General features: G+C 39.3%; 1 protein-coding gene and 1 non-coding gene across 3 annotated transcripts in view; both read right to left on the reverse strand.

Moving 5' to 3' along the window:
- The window catches only part of Smurf2 (SMAD specific E3 ubiquitin protein ligase 2), a 100,764-nt gene that overhangs the window by 19,357 nt on the left and 65,513 nt on the right, over nucleotides 1–15,894 (reverse strand). For both annotated transcript variants that reach the window (XM_029545967.1, XM_021211735.1), the window contains 4 exons: nucleotides 13,504–13,588; nucleotides 8,357–8,515; nucleotides 3,197–3,392; nucleotides 1,083–1,186 (listed from right to left, as the gene is read on the reverse strand). In XM_029545967.1, coding sequence (XP_029401827.1) covers nucleotides 1,083–1,186; nucleotides 3,197–3,392; nucleotides 8,357–8,515; nucleotides 13,504–13,588 — 544 coding nt within the window. The remainder of the gene's footprint in view (nucleotides 1–1,082; nucleotides 1,187–3,196; nucleotides 3,393–8,356; nucleotides 8,516–13,503; nucleotides 13,589–15,894) is intronic.
- LOC115065479 lies at nucleotides 11,169–11,273 on the reverse strand. Its single transcript, XR_003845257.1, has one exon. It is a non-coding gene; the product is annotated as a U6 spliceosomal RNA (small nuclear RNA).

Below are 15,894 nucleotides of genomic sequence, written 5' to 3' on the forward strand. Positions count from 1 at the left end.
GAGTTCAAATCCCAGCAACCACATGGTGGCTCACAACCATCCATAACAAGATCTGACTCCTCTTCTGGAGTGTCTGAAGACAGCTACAGTGTACTTACATATAATAAATAAATAAATCTTTTTTAAAAAAAGCACAGAGAATAGTTATGAAAGAACTATAAAGTAAGGAAGGTGCAGAAAGTGCTCATCTTTAGGTAAAGTCTGGTAAACACAAGCGGCACTAACAATTGTAGGACTTGGTGAAAACGGTTTACTTAGGGTGGATTTAGAATAGGAGAACCAAGACTACTTAGCAGTCCTTACAGGACAGCAGTTCTGTCCAGGGCTGTGGTTCTCCTACATTCATGTAAAGTAAATGTCACACCTGAAAAAAAATCCTAACAGCACACATGCCATCAAAAATAAGTTGGATTTAATATATGATTAAGGACAGAGAGAGACAGCATACAATACTTTCTCTATTAAAATATTCTTAAGGGCTATTGTGAGATATACATGTGTACAAGTAAGCAAATATAATACATCCTTGTTTAGCCAAGCAGGGAAACAGCATTCAGTTTAAAACTGACAGTATGAGGCAAAGGAAATACAATATGCTGAAGATGTGAAAATGCAGGCCAGCCAGCCCTACAGAGTCCTGCAGGGCTTCCATGATCCTGAGTATTAACTATGCTTCTGCTACTGTCACCTCAATGTGAGTGAATCCACTAGGACTGCATCTGTATTGCAAACAGTGGGGAGTTTTATACCTGAACATTCATGACAGCTACAAGCTATAGGCACATCTTAATCTTGTTGAATACAAAGGTCCATACAGGGGCTGAAGAGATGGTTCAGTAGTTAAGAGTACTGTCTGCCCTTGTGAAGAACCTGGGCTGTGCTCCTAGCACCCCAGAGTAGTTCATAATAGTCTGTAACTCAAGTTCCACAGAATCCAATGTCCTTTTCTGGCCTCCTTGGGCACTGCATGCACATGGTACACATTCAGACATGCAGGCAAAATACTCACACAGATTAACTATAAATAAATAAACAAATGATGATTGATTGAATGAATAATAAATAGATATCCATGTATTTACCTGGCAACTCCTCCATAGTCAAGACCTTCTTCTCCACGAAATTTTATCATTAATCGCTTCCATAGATCTTTTGGCCTCATTTTCATGACCTGTCGATATGATTCCTGAAAAATAATTTTGATATACTATCATCATTAGGTGCTTTAGCCTCTAACTTTTCTTCCTCTCCAATTCACAAAACTAATTTAAGTCAGAGACACCAGAAAAAACTAAAAGAATCAGAGTTCTAAAAGAACAGAAGTATATTATATTACTTATATGTAAGAACATAATCTATTAACCACATAGACAACTTTATATTGGGGACAGGGTAAAGATAGACTCTAACAAAGCCCAGACAGACTTTGAACACCCTAAATAGATAATGTTGGCCTCTGGATGGCCTGGAAATTGCTATGTAGACTAGGCTGGCCTTGATCCTGTGGAGATCCACCTGTCTCTAACTCCAGAGTGCTGAGATTGTATAGTTAGGTGTGGTATCACATGCCTTTATCTTCTTTAAATGGGCTTATTTCACTTTCTTTTCCTTGTCTAAAAATTCCTTTATGGTAGCCAACAGCTGGATCCTGGCTCTTCTGTACAGAGACCCATGAGTAAGATAATCAGGTAGTTTCAGATAGGGAGACTTGGTGAGCACATCTGTTTCTCAATAGCACTAACATCAATGTGACCATTGTAGTCTCCAATGGCCAACAAATGCCTTGAACCTGTCCACTAGCCAGTGTAAGACTGCCTTATTAATCTTCACAACCTTAATCATGAAGAACACCCCAAGAAGTTACTTTTGCCTAGGGACCTGATTTTTTTTTTTTTAAGAATTATTTATTTTATGTAAATGAGTACACTGTAGCTATCTTCAGACACACCAGAAGAGGGCATCAGATCCCATTACATATAGCTGTGAGCCATGTGGTTGCCAGGATTAAACTCAGGACCTCTGGAAGAGCAGTCAGGGCTCTTAACCATCTCTCCAGCTCCCCCGGCCCCCAACTCCTTATGAAAGATTTATTTTTATTTTTACTCAGTTGCCTGTGTTGGTGTCCACTGAGGCCATTGCATCCTTGAATCTTGATTTATAAGTGGTTGTGAACCATCTGACATAGATGCTGTAACTGAATTCAAGTCCTCTGGAAGAATAAGCACTTTTGACAGCTGAGCTGTTTCTCTAGCACCCAGTTCTTGACCACAAAGCCCACCATGGTAACAGGATCTACTTATCATTTCAAGCCTTACTTCCCTCATGAGCTCCAAGACTGCAGCCTTGGCCATGACTATGATCCCGGCCCGAGAGCACTAACAACCTCTAAGGAGGACTCCTCTGCCTCCCAAGACCGGGAACCCAGGACTTCTGGATCCTTCCAGTGCACAAGCATCACCTATTATTATTTTGTGTTTTCCAAGTGGGAAGAAGCTCTTTTTATCATTTTGAAATACAAATGACACTGTAACCAAGGACAAAAAGCTCATCAGGAGGCAGATCTCTGAGTTTGAGGCCAGCCTGGTCTACAGAGTGAGCTCAGGACAGCCATAGCAAAATAGGAAGAGAGAGAGAGAGAGAGAGAGAGAGAGAGAGAGAGAGAGAGAGAGAGAGAGAAGCAAAGAAAGAAAATAAGGAAGGAAAGAAAAAGAAAAAAAAAAGAAAAAGAAAAAGAGAATACCTTTACTCCAATCAGGTAAGAGTTTCAAAAGTGTATTCTTAGAAAGAGTAAACAGGGTCTGGAGAGATGACTCAGTGGTTAAGAGCACTGGCTACTCTGCCAGAGGAATTGAACTGCCTGAGTTCAATTCCCAGCAACCACATGGCGGATCACGACCATCTGTAACCGGATCTGATGCCCTCTTCTGTATATACAGAGCATTCATACATTAAAAAATATATATATATATAAAATAAAAGAGTAAAACAAAATCCAGGCATGATGATACATGCCTTTAATCTCAGTCTTTGAGGGAGGGAGGTAGAGGCAGATGTTTGAGAACAGCCTGGTCAATACAAACAGTTCCAGGCTAGCCAGAGCTACATAGTGAGTCTCAAAACAAAGGGAAAAAAAAAAAAAAAAGGAACTCACTAAATTTAATTGTCTTCTAATTGGAATTAAGGATTATATATTTACCTCAAAAATCTCTTCCCTAGACACCTCAACGCGGCAGTGGCCAGCTTGAGGCTGCTGTTGGGAAAGTTCTTGCCGCAAGATTTTTAGTTTTTGAACCAAATCTCGCTTGTACCTTGGCACTGTCAGACACTCAGTGTCATCAGGACACAACGACACCACTTGCTGTTGCTGTTGATCTTTCAACTGGTTCTGTCGACTGTAAGTAAACAGAAATGTTATCAAAGTACTTTAGAACATACAAGGTTGCAATTCTACACTTAAGTCAGCATTAGCCTGTAAGAGAAATCTACCAATGTCTAAGTCTTATGAGGCAGATCACCAGCCTGACAGAACTGGTTACCGAGGCTCTATTCATAAAGCCTTATACAGATGCTAAGAAAAACTGCTTAGATACCATTTCCTCTACAACATCCCATCACCTAATTTAAAGCTCAGGCAGGTGCCACAAACCCCATCATCTAGAGTCTGTTTTCCTGGAAGAACCAAACAGAAGCCTAAACTGGCAGCGCAATGGAGACCTTTACCCCTACACCTGATTCTGTCTAAAACGCAAAAATAAAAAACAGTGAGGCAGCCTGCCTCCTCAGCTATGTTAGGGTATGTAAGGGGAGGGTACATAAGGGATGATGTCAACACTGGTCAGAAAACAGTGGGGATGCCAGTCTGCTACCTGCAAGGCCTCAGACAATGTCCAGAGTCCTTATTAAGCAAATTATTTTCTTGAAATAGGTAAGCCTGACAAACAGAAAAGATTCAACTTGTAATCTCTGTTCATAGTAACTTTTAAAAGTTTCCTTAATTATAAGGTAGAATTTCTGTCATGGAATTAAAAATATCAGGCATTGTGTTAAAGGGTGAGAACAGGAAGAGGAAGAGGAAAAGACCCTCCACAGTCAGACTGAGCTCAAAGCCCAGCTGTAGCAGCTTTATGTACTTCTGGGAAAGCAGGGGACCTGTCTGAGGCTGCGTTTTTCTCACTGATGAAGAGAAGACTGGATGTATAAAGTATGCTTTTCAAGCAAGATCTTTTATTCTTTTTCTCTTATAAAGATGTATTTATTTTATGTGTATAAGTAGCTGTCTTCAGACTCACCAGAAAAGGGCAAATCCCATTACAGATTGTTGTGAGAATTGAACTCAGAACCTCTGGAGGAATAGCCAGTGCTCTTAACCGCTGAGCCATCTTTCCAGGCATACAAGATTCTTTTTCAAATTGGGAGTTTGGGCAAAGGATATGTATCCTTGGCCTCATGATTTACTGAGTCCTAGTGACAATATTTTGTAACAGTTTAATAATGTTGTATCTTGACATGTATAGATTATATGGTGAGGCCTCAAATACAGGAACAATTTAACTGCATAACATCAAATATATCCCTTTACAGAGAGTAACCACAGGATCTCAGGAAGAACTCTGAAGGAGAGAACTGAGGGAGGTGCAGGTAGCCTCAATATAACTGCAGGCTGCCCTCAATGTGCACACTACACACAAGTCTACCTCAGACTTCTAACAGGCAACTTCTCCTATTGCTTCTCTCAAAAAAGTAATCCCCAACTCTTTTAGTTTAAATTCAAGACTGCACTCTAAAATTTAACTTGCCTACTCTATTTTTTTCTGGCTTAGATAACTGCCCTCTACATAATTTGCATAGAAATCTACATTTCCCCCTCACTTCCTAAAATGTTGAAACAGGAAAAAACAAAACAAAACATAAAAAACCCCTTAGAATCAAAGCAATTTACAAATGTTTGTTAAGGTTATATATAATTCATACATAACAGCTCCCTAAAAGTCAGATTAATAGTTAAACTAACTTCAAGATTTTATTATTTGGATAACAGCCAAAGTATTTACTCCAAGAACATTGCTGCCACAGACAGAGACACTTACCCACCCTTATTCCCCACCCCCCCAACTCCCCTGACTGGATAGGCTTAAAAAATTATACAAAGGAATCAAACCCACATTATAAGCCAGGCATGGTACCCTATATTAGAAGCCAGGTTATCTTCTGCTACTTAGTAAGGTTAAGGCCACAGCGGGATCTCTAAGACCCTGTCTATTAGTGTTATCAAATAAGGTAGCAATGACTCAAGCCGGTCTGGTGTGTAGGTACCTAAAGCACAGGACCCCGAGTTCAAGGGCTACCAAGGCCACAGAGAGAGTTCAGGACCAGACTGGCAACTCAGTGATACCCGGTCTCAAAATAACACACACAAGAATAAGCTTACCACAACAGGCAGAAAACGAAAATCAAAGAATCCAGCACTTGGGTTGGAGAGATGGCTCAGCGGTTAAGAGCATTGACTGCTCTTCCAGAGGTCCTGAGTTCAATTCCCAGCAACCACATGGTGGCTCACAACCATCTGTAATGAGATCTGGTGTGTCTGTACACAGCTACAGTGCACTTGCATACATTAAATAAATAAAATCTTAAAAAAAAAAAAAAAAGCACTGACTGCTCTTCCAGAGGTCCTGAGTTCAATTCCCAGCAACCACATGGTGGCTCACAACCATCTGTAATGAGGGCCAATGTATTCTTCTGGTGTGTCTGAAGATAGCTACAGTGTACTCATATAAATACAAATAAATAAATCTTTAAAAAAAGAAAAAAAATCCAGCACTTGAGAAACTGAGGCAGGAAAACAACAAAAGCAACCTGGATAAGACCAGTTCCAACAGGTTTATGCAACAAAGCTAAACCTAATCTCCAAATAAATATTACAACAAAATGCAATTTAAAATTATCATCAGCCGGGCGTGATGGCGCACGCCTTTAATCCCAGCACTTGGGAGGCAGAGGCGGATTTCTGAGTTTGAGGCCAGCCTGGTCTACAGAGTGAGTTTCAGGACAGCCAGGGCTATATACAGAGAAACCCTGTCTTGAAAAAACAACCAACCAACCAAACAAACAAATTACTAAATGAAATCATGGGCCTGTTGTGGTGACATATGCCTTTGTTCCCAGCACTCAGGAGGATCTCTATGAGTTCAAGGTCAGCTTGATCTACATAGTAAAACCCTGCCTCAAAACAAAACAAAGAAAACAACCCACCCACCCCCCCAAAACAAAAAATATCATCACATTTGCAATTTTGATTCTTTTAGATACTGAAAGCTTTTTTTTAAAATATAGTTTCTTGAGAAGCAAAATGTATAGAACACTACACAGAACTACATGGGAAAGATATGATACTAAGAAGATGAACCAAGTTGTAGGCCCATGCCTTTACTGGGGTATCCCATAAGAAAATCAAGGCCAGGGAGGGTGAACAGATGGGTAAATAAAGTCAGTACTAACAAGGGTTCACCAGTGCTCATAGAGTGTTAGTAAAAGATTGAACTGAACTTACTACCTAGGAAAAATAAAAATATTTTATTACATTCATTTATTTATTTAGGGCACAGCTATGCCATTGTGTTCACAGGGAGGTCACAGGACAGCATGCGGTTGGTTCTCTCTACCACATGAGTCTCAGATAACCAGCTTGGGCTTTGTGGCAAGCACCTTTACCCAGTGACCCATCTCACAGCTCTAAAAACATTTTATGATCCTTTAATTCTACCATTATGCCAGTGCCCCAGAGCAGTAATCAAAGGATAGGCTGCACACTGTATTATTAATCAAAGGATAGGCTGCACACTGTATTATTTGCTACCTAGGTTATAGATCTTAATGTATAGATAAACAGCCCATGATTTCCTGCCATTTCTTCAAATGCTTACAGATATTTTGAAATTTCATTTATAACTCAAGTTTTAGCATCTAGCCACAATAAAAAGGTCTATTAACATAATGAGTCTGACAAGGTAATCATAAATATTCAACACGTTAGACATAGTGGCGCACGCCTTTAATCCCAGCACTAGGGAGGCAGAGAAGGGTGGATCTCTGAGTTCAAAGTCAGTCTGGTCTAAGTGTTAAGTTCTAGAATAGTCAGATCAAGAAGACCCTGTTGGGGGTGGGTGGTGGAAAGAGACAACCCCCCTAAAATTTTTTCAAAGCAGTAACAAAGACACATATTAAATTTTTTTTTGTATTATTCTAAACAAGTGGTAGCCAGTTCTCATTTAATTTACCCCATGGACTCTACCCCTAAAAAAATGAAGCAAGAATATTTCCCAAAATCATCCCTGACCTCTATTAGTTTTATTTTATTCTAACATTTAACACAATATTTATTGCACACATTAATGAATGAAGAAAGCAGAACAGGTAGTATTTATTTTGAGATTCTAAATTGAGTTACTCTGTGGATACAACTTTGTTCTCAGGATTCCAGGAAGCCATGGTCTGTTGTTCTACCACTCCCCAAGTGTCTTTACCAGAACTGGTGACAAAGACACACTGCTGCTTTCCTGATGCTGAAGCTCCCTTTTCTCTTCCCTTCCTCCCTTGTTTCCTCAGAAGACAATGCCAGTAAGTAACGAAGTTAGGAGAAAATGGGCAACTAGAGAGAAATCAAAGTAAAAGATGCAAATATGGTACAAAACCATGCAGTACAAACATGCTCAGAAACCAAAGCATTGACAGGTCTGAATCTAGTAGCACTTCACGTTGGGAAAATTACAGAAAGTCAACCTCTGCTTGTTCCCTCATCTGTAGAAATATTTACCAGGAAGAAACTTAATACATGCAAGGAACAAAGAATAACACTTTGCACACAGACAGTGCTACTGAGATGTCTGTCAGTCACTGTTATCAGCTGTCTGTAACAGGATGGCAGCACACTGCTCAGTCTCAGCTTCTGGTCAAGCTACGGCCTCTGTAAACAGCCTTCTTGCCTGAGCACTTCTCATGTATACTTCTTCTAACATTTCAGTACTGGTTCCTGTTTGAGCACAGTTAAAGTAAGATATGCACTACATCAGAATAAAATATCCCATTTTCTTTTATATACTCTGATTAGTAAAAGTAAATTATAGCTAGGCATGGTGGCTCATGTCTACAATCCCAACATTGAAGAAGGAGAGGCAGGAAGAGCTGCCAGACTACACCAGTAATTCAAAGCCAGCCTGGACTATCCCTTGAGAACTCATCATAAATATAAATCAATATTGTAAATTTAAGAGGGTGCATATTCTTTCACATTATAAAAACCACATATATATCCTCTTGTTTAGAACAATATTTTCACATGTACTATTTTAAAACTTACTTTAAAACTAAATGCAAGTTAGCAGAGAGCCGGGGATCTGTAAATTGTGTTGTTCTATTGTTATGGTCAACGAAATAAACTCTTCCTGTTGCAGTATTGCGGATCTCCCATCCAGGAGGCAAAGGACCGAGCTCTTCACAATTGATGTTGCTAAGATCCCTGCAAAACAAATATACAACAGAAATACCTCATTACTGGGCTTGCTGAGCCAAGCAGTGTATGTGACACAGAGCAATTCCATGAAGTCTGAGAAAACGTATTGTTTCAGAAACTTGAGATGCTCAGCTGGAATCTTTAATTCCCAATGGTTTCCCAAACTTGCACATTCAATACCCAATTCCTAAATGGATCAGAACTTATCACATAGTCTGGCTTTTAGTAAGTTCCTAGGCTTTAATGTCATACACATTTTAAATTCATACAGAGCCATCATACTACTTGCCAACATAAACTACACTTCAATATTTGTTTGACAGAAAGTATTGTTTTACAAGAGTCAACCATATAAAAAATTTCTATTCAATATTTTCTTTCTTTAGTATATCATAAAGTTGGTATAAACAAATGTGCATGCAATGAGTGATTGTAATGTTCTTCAACAAAGCAAAACTGGAAACATTACTAAAATCCTGATCCTGGAAATGATCATAACATTTTTTTTAAACAAAATATGTTGTTTTAAAGTTTTGAAGTCTATAAATTTCATGAAGAAAAACCTGGTAAGAATACTTAAGAAGAATGCTTTAAGGCTTACTGCAGCAACAAAGAAAAGCTCAAGTACTTTTAACAGACAAGGACCACTGTAACTGTATCATACACCATAAGGATATACAGGACCACACAGAACGCAGCTGAACGCACTGAGGTGGCTGGTGGGGTGGGGATGCCTAGAAGCATAGACGATCTTAGCCCTCCCCAACCTCGTTCTATGTGTACTGCTCCCCTCTGACTGTTTATGAACCAGCAACAGCAGTGTAGATTTTCATCCTGTCCTGCTAGAGCAACACTTCTACAGAAGTCCCAGGGTGTCCAAGTTACTGGAGGCTGCAGGTGAAGATGAACAGTGTCCACTGAGGCATTTCCAGCTCTTAGAGATTTCTTCAGATAGTGATTCTGATTTCTGCTAAAAATTATCCTGGCCACTCCTTTGCTGCAGAACAACTAAATCTTGAAAACTACTACAGAAGAGGCAAAGCAAAGTTCTGAGAACCTTCAATTCACAATAACAACGAAGAACTGACTTGGTTCTGTTCAACAGAGAAGTGACTCCCCACTGGGGGGCGTTCAAGTGGAACTTGAGTGGCAGCTGCGAAGGGGGAGGTCAGCACCAAGATTGGGAAAGAAGTCCTGGAACATCTCAAGCCGAGAGCTCCAAAGGGTGAAGCAATTCTAGAAAAACTTTCCAAATTCTCATCTTAGGACCAGAGAATGCCAACTAATAAGGATCAGGTAACACATCAGGCATGGTGGCATATAACAGTGATCCCAGCACTCAGAGGCTGAGGAAATAGGTAGAGTGCAAGCTCAAGTCCAGCCTGGGCTACAGACCAAGACTGTGTCATCTAAAAAACCACACACACACACACACACACACACACACACACACACACACACACACACACACACAAAACCTTTAAACCCAGCAGAAGCAGGTGAATTTCTGTGTGTTATATCAGCCAGAGCTACATAATGAACCTACCTCAAAATCAAACAAAACAACACAACACAACACACCAAATCCAAGTAAGAACCTCACACAACCTAAAGTCAATGAAGACTTTAGAAGTGACCACATTGTGACAGCTAGTATAAACAGTAAGCCACTGAATTAGAGCTCTAAGTAAAAAAGACCATAAAGATAGAGGGTGTGATGTATAAGACGTATAACAAGGGCTGGAGAGATGGCTTAGTGGTTAAGGACACTGGCTCCCCCAAAGGACCTGTGTTTGATCCCCAGTACCGACATGGTAGGTAGCTCACAACCATCTGTAATGTCAGTTCTAGGGGATCCAATGCCGTCTTCTGGCCTCCATGGGCACCAGAAATGCATGTGGTACACAGATATACATGCAGGCAAAAAAAAATCATATACACAAAATGAATTAGAATTTAAAAACAAACTATGTGGTATAAAAATGATGCAAGAACAACAGGAGACAAAAGCCAAACAATAAAGGGTTTGCTTTGCATGTACAAGCCCTGTGTGTGAACTCTATCACTGCAAAGTTTAAAAACATAAAAGAGGCATTCAATTGCAAAGATGAGTTATCAAGGAAAATTTATTTAAAAGAACAGGTGGCTTTTCTTTTTTTCTTTTCTTTCCTTTCCGTTTCTTTCTTTCTTTTTTCTTTTTTTTTTTCTTTCTTTCTTTCTTTTTTTTTTTTTCAAGACAGAGTTTCTCTGTATATCCCTAGCTGTCCTATAACTCACTCAGTAGACCAAGCTGGCCTTGCACTCAGAAATCCGCCTGCCTCTGCCTCCTGAGTGCTGGGACTAAAGGTGTGCACTACCACTGCCCAGTTTTTGTTTTTGTTTTTTTAAGATGAACTCATTATCTGACACATTAAGTTATGCAAAGAAAAATATATGCAACTGCATAAAAAGAACCATGTTTTCATGTTATTAAACACATCTGTGGCCAAAAGTAACGAATTGTAGAATGGACCCCAGGATTTAATGCAAAAAAAAAAAACAACAAAAAAACCTATATAGAAAAACGTCAAGCTTCTAGCTTCACGGAATTCAGCACTGCACAGGATTTGTTATACTCCCTGGCTTCTTCCAAGTCTTTCTCACTTTCTAGTATCTGCTGAAAAATATGGAACGCTTCACAAATTTTCATGTCATCCTTGCACAGGGACCATGCTAAATCTCTGTATCGGTCCAATTTTAGTATATGTGCTGCCAAATCGAGCACCAGGTGGCTTTTCTTAGATCAAAATTTTAGTGATGGGAAACAATTACAAAAACCAAAGGACAAATAATTCTACTATTGAAATAATGTAGAATTTACTTTTATATGATTTTATTTAGAATGCATAAATCTACAGTGACAATTCAAAGAGTAAAACACCAGAAATTATTTTTATGCTCAAGTGGAGAATAACTAAAAAATGTAAAGTTAGACAGCTTCATAAAAAATAATACAAGTCTGCATTTCAAGACTTAAGTCAGAATGCAACAGAATGAATTACAGGAATTAAAGAGAGATGCAAACCATTACCGCACAGGACTTCTAAGACACTGGCTACTGGAGTACTGTGGGCAACTTTAAGTAGAGCTAAGCTGGATACTCTACACAGACAAGCTCTTTTGGTTATGCTTTGGCTTTTCAAGACAGGGTTTCTCTGTGTAGTCCTGGCTGTTCAGGAACTCATTCTAGTAGACCAGGCTGCCCTTGAACTCAGAGATCCACCACAGATAAGCTCTTCAAAGAACCCCATTGTACTTCTTTCCTGGTGTCTTTTTTTTTTTTTTTTTTTTCCCCGAGACAGGGTTTCTCTGTATAGCCCTGGCTGTCCTGGAACTCACTTTGTAGACCAGGCTGGGCTCGAACTCAGAAATCCGCCTGCCTCTGCCTCCGGAGTGCTGGGATTAAAGGTGTGCGCCACCACGCCCGGCTCCTGGTGTCTTTAAAGAGACTCAGCAGACTTACCTAGGCTTTTTAATGTCTGATTTAAACAAATAAAAAGGAATAAATATAACCTCCCATAAAAGAGACACATTTATTAAATGATGCTCCAAAAGACAAAATACAACTTTTAAAGATAACTGAGGCATATAGACAAAGAAAATACAGGGCATTGTTAAAATCTTATTCAAATATAGATGTCATTACTCCACATAAAATTTGTGCTCTTATGAGACAGAGTATCAAAGCAACCCAGTCCAGTCAGTCCCATCTGTTTTTGATTCAACTACATAAAAGAGGTTTGGATATGAGCTTTAGAAGTTCTCTTGCTCTCCCTGCTTCCCCCACAAATGGTTTGCCTTGTTTTTTGGATATGACTGGTATAGTGTATATAAAAACTCCTCATTACATAAATATGTTTGTACACCACAGAGTCAATTCCAATTAAAATTCAAGTCTTTCTTTGTAGCTTCAGGCTAGACTACTTGGTACTTAGTATATATGGCTCACTAGAAAATAACTCAAAACAACTAATGTCTGAAAACTTCATTATTTGCAATATAAAGATACTCAAAATTCTAATAGCTCACTGGACAGTGTGGGCACTCAGGAGGCTGAGGAAGAATCATTTTAGTAGAGGAGATCATGACTAGCCTAAGGAAAACCAAGGACCACATCTCAGAACAAACAACAGCTAAGGTGGTAAATGGCAGTGATGTATGCACCATCCTTCCTTCCTCTTCTTCCCCGTCTCAGCATTTCAAGTGCCAGCACTGCACGGTGTGCGATGGCGTGCAGCGTTTACTGCATTCCTCTCCCCCTACTACTCTTCTTCTTAAGGGTAGGCTTCCATATCCTGAAATTACTTTTCAGACTCCTACAGGCATGTATTTCGCCCCACATTTTTTAGCCGGGGTGCTGAAGGGAAAGGAGTCGAGACTAGCAGGGAGCTAGGGTGAGACCATAGACATTGTCCAGACTTCTGCTAAGTATCAAGCTGAGACACTATCAGGAAGAACCAAACTTTTATATAAACTGTTTTTAGCAGCTAATTTTTGTTTCTTTTGTTTATAGACCCTTCTCACCAGAAGTTCATTTTTTTTCCTTTTCTTTTCTTTTCTTTTTTTTTTCTTTTTGGTTTTTCGAGACAGGGTTTCTCTGTGTAGCCCTGGCTGTCCTGGAACTCACTCTGTAGACCAGGCTGGCCTCCAACTCAGAAATCCACCTGCCTCTGCCTCCCAAGTGCTGGGATTAAAGGCATGCACCAGCACTGCCCGGCAAGTTAATCTTTTTTAAATGAGAAAATCCTGGGTGAAATGGATAGTCATGGTTGGTGTGAAGAGTACTTAAGGGGCAAGAACAGTAGCCCACACCTTTAATCCCAAGCACTCAGAAGGTGGACCTTTATGAGTTTGAGGGTAGTGTGGACTATATAACAAGTCCAGGCCAGTCAGAACTATATAGTAAGACCTAGTCTCAAAAGATAAAACCAATAATATTTAAGATACGTTCTTACCTAGGCACTCGTGGATCATGCCACGTGCTCACACCAGTCTGAGTATGCAAGAAATACACCTGACCCTGCTGCGTTGTCCTCTGTTCTGTAAAATAAAGAAGACATACTCAGTTTTTCATATTCAACCAAACACCATTACACTGGATAATACTCTAATAGGATAAAAATCTCCCAATCTCACAGTTTATTTTCTTACCAAAAAAAAAAAAAAAAAAAGCTTCAGAAATTATTTATTCAGACAGGCATGGTAGATGCCAATACTCAGAAAGCAGAGGCAAGCAGATCTCCGAGTTTTCTGAGTTTTGAGGCAAGCCTGGTTTACATAGAGAGTTCTAAGTCAATCGGAGCTATTAGTGAAACTGGTCTCTAAACAAATCATTTGTTCAATCTCTGGAAACAATTTTATAAATGGTGGTAAGGTATAGCCATTATGCCAAAAGCGAGAAGACAACTCAGAGGAAGAGGCTAGCCAGTTTAAAAAATGTTTTAACGGAGCTTTTTAAAAATTTTAAAATTCTTCTAGGCTAATGATTTTTTTATGATGGCAATTTTATATGCAAATTTGTGATTTCTCTTTTGTTAACAAAGATATTTCAAGATTCTTCCTGGACTGCAAGCAAGGTATCACAAACCTGCGATCTCAGCACGCAGGAGGCAGAGGCAGTGACAAGTCCAAGTCTAGCCTGAGCTACCTATCAAAACTCCAGGCCATCTAGGGTATAAAAGAGAGACCCTAATGTTAAACAAAACATCACATAGTCATAAAACTCATTTTAAAAGCACAATGGAAATTTGTGCACTGGGGGGAGAAAAAAGTGTATGAGCTCAAAGCCTGGAAGGATGTAGAGAAGCCATGGTGAAAAGACAGTAAAAGAGCTTCTTCAAGTGTTACATTTCAGTTGTTCTTTGCATGGAACTCATTTTAACAAAATACAGTGAAAATGCCAATGCATAAGATAATAAAGCTACTGCTGACATCCCAGCATACTGTATCTACAGATCTGCAAGGAAGTCAACGAACAACTCCCACCTCAGGAAGCTTCAAGATCAGAAGAAGCTCACTGACTATTTTGCTTGCCTTCAATGCTAAACACTAAGAAAAAACCCAAAACTGACAACAGCTACAATAATTTCGGCCTTGGTAGCTACTTTTTCCCCATTTTATTCTTACAAAAGAACATCTGAACTCAAATCACATACACTGTAAAAATAAAATTCACCTTTACTCCAAATAACCTGGCTGATAAACTCCACGAGAATTATCTCCAAAATATAAATGTAACAACAGATATATTTTTCTAACTTGCTTTCTATGTCAAACATACACACTTCATTGGAGATTCTGTCGTTTCTTGCAACAAACCAACATGGTTGTTACTATTATTCCTCTCATTTTACAGAAGATAAATCTAGGTTCTCAGGGTTAAATAATATGATTGGTATTCAAGGCAAAGCCAGGTCTGTTTCCCATGTTGGAATTACTCACTGCAAGGCAAGTAAAATGATGGGATATAGGAGTGAAATGAAACTTTTTTCAGAATAAGAGGCTAAAATTTATTTTAAAATAAAACTATGTTTGTAAAATAGTTTTTATATAAATTCTACAGTAAAAATAAATTACTTAGAAAATGTAATTCCCAATTTTGGTCATTAGGTGTCACTATCACAACATCTATAGTATTAGGCAGAAAAGGAAGTCAGTACCTGTCTCCAAAGCCTCACTAGAAGTCTGAAGATGAGCCTGGACAACAGCATTGCTATACCTTTGTAGAGTGTCTGCTTGCAAAGTAGTCTCATTTTATTTCATAAGCTTCCTATAATAACCATGTGATTCAGATCTATCACATTTTATTATAAATGAACATACAAGCTAAGGTTCATAAATGACTACCTATGGCCAAACTGTTACATAGGCTTCTAATCATTACAGTCTCTTTAAAATTGGAGATTATATTTACTTTCACAGAGAATTCCTAATCCCTGATTAGCACCCCTCTGCTGTCTAGTGTAGTATGTCTCTCCTATGACCATTCCACAGATGAACACTGGGCCTTGATGGTGTGTGTGAGCATCCTCAGGCCTAATTAACTTTCAGATGTTACCATTTTAAAGCCCAGTGTGGTGGTATATACTTATAACCCCAGTATGTGATGAGTGGGCAGAGAAAGTAATCTCAGGAGTTCAAGGGCTGCCTGCCTACACTGTAAGCCTGGGCTGTAAGAGACCCTACCTCAAAACAGACAACAATAACATCGTTTTAAAAAGTTAGTTTTCAGCCGGGCGTGGTGGTGCATGCCTTATGCCTTTAATCCCAGCACTCAGGAGGCAGAGGCAGGCGGATTTCTGAGTTCGAGACCAGCCTGGTCTACAAAGTGAGTTCCAGGACAGCCA

This window comes from Mus pahari, chromosome 14 (assembly GCF_900095145.1).
Source record: "Mus pahari chromosome 14, PAHARI_EIJ_v1.1, whole genome shotgun sequence".
Classification (NCBI taxonomy): Eukaryota; Metazoa; Chordata; class Mammalia; order Rodentia; family Muridae; genus Mus; species Mus pahari.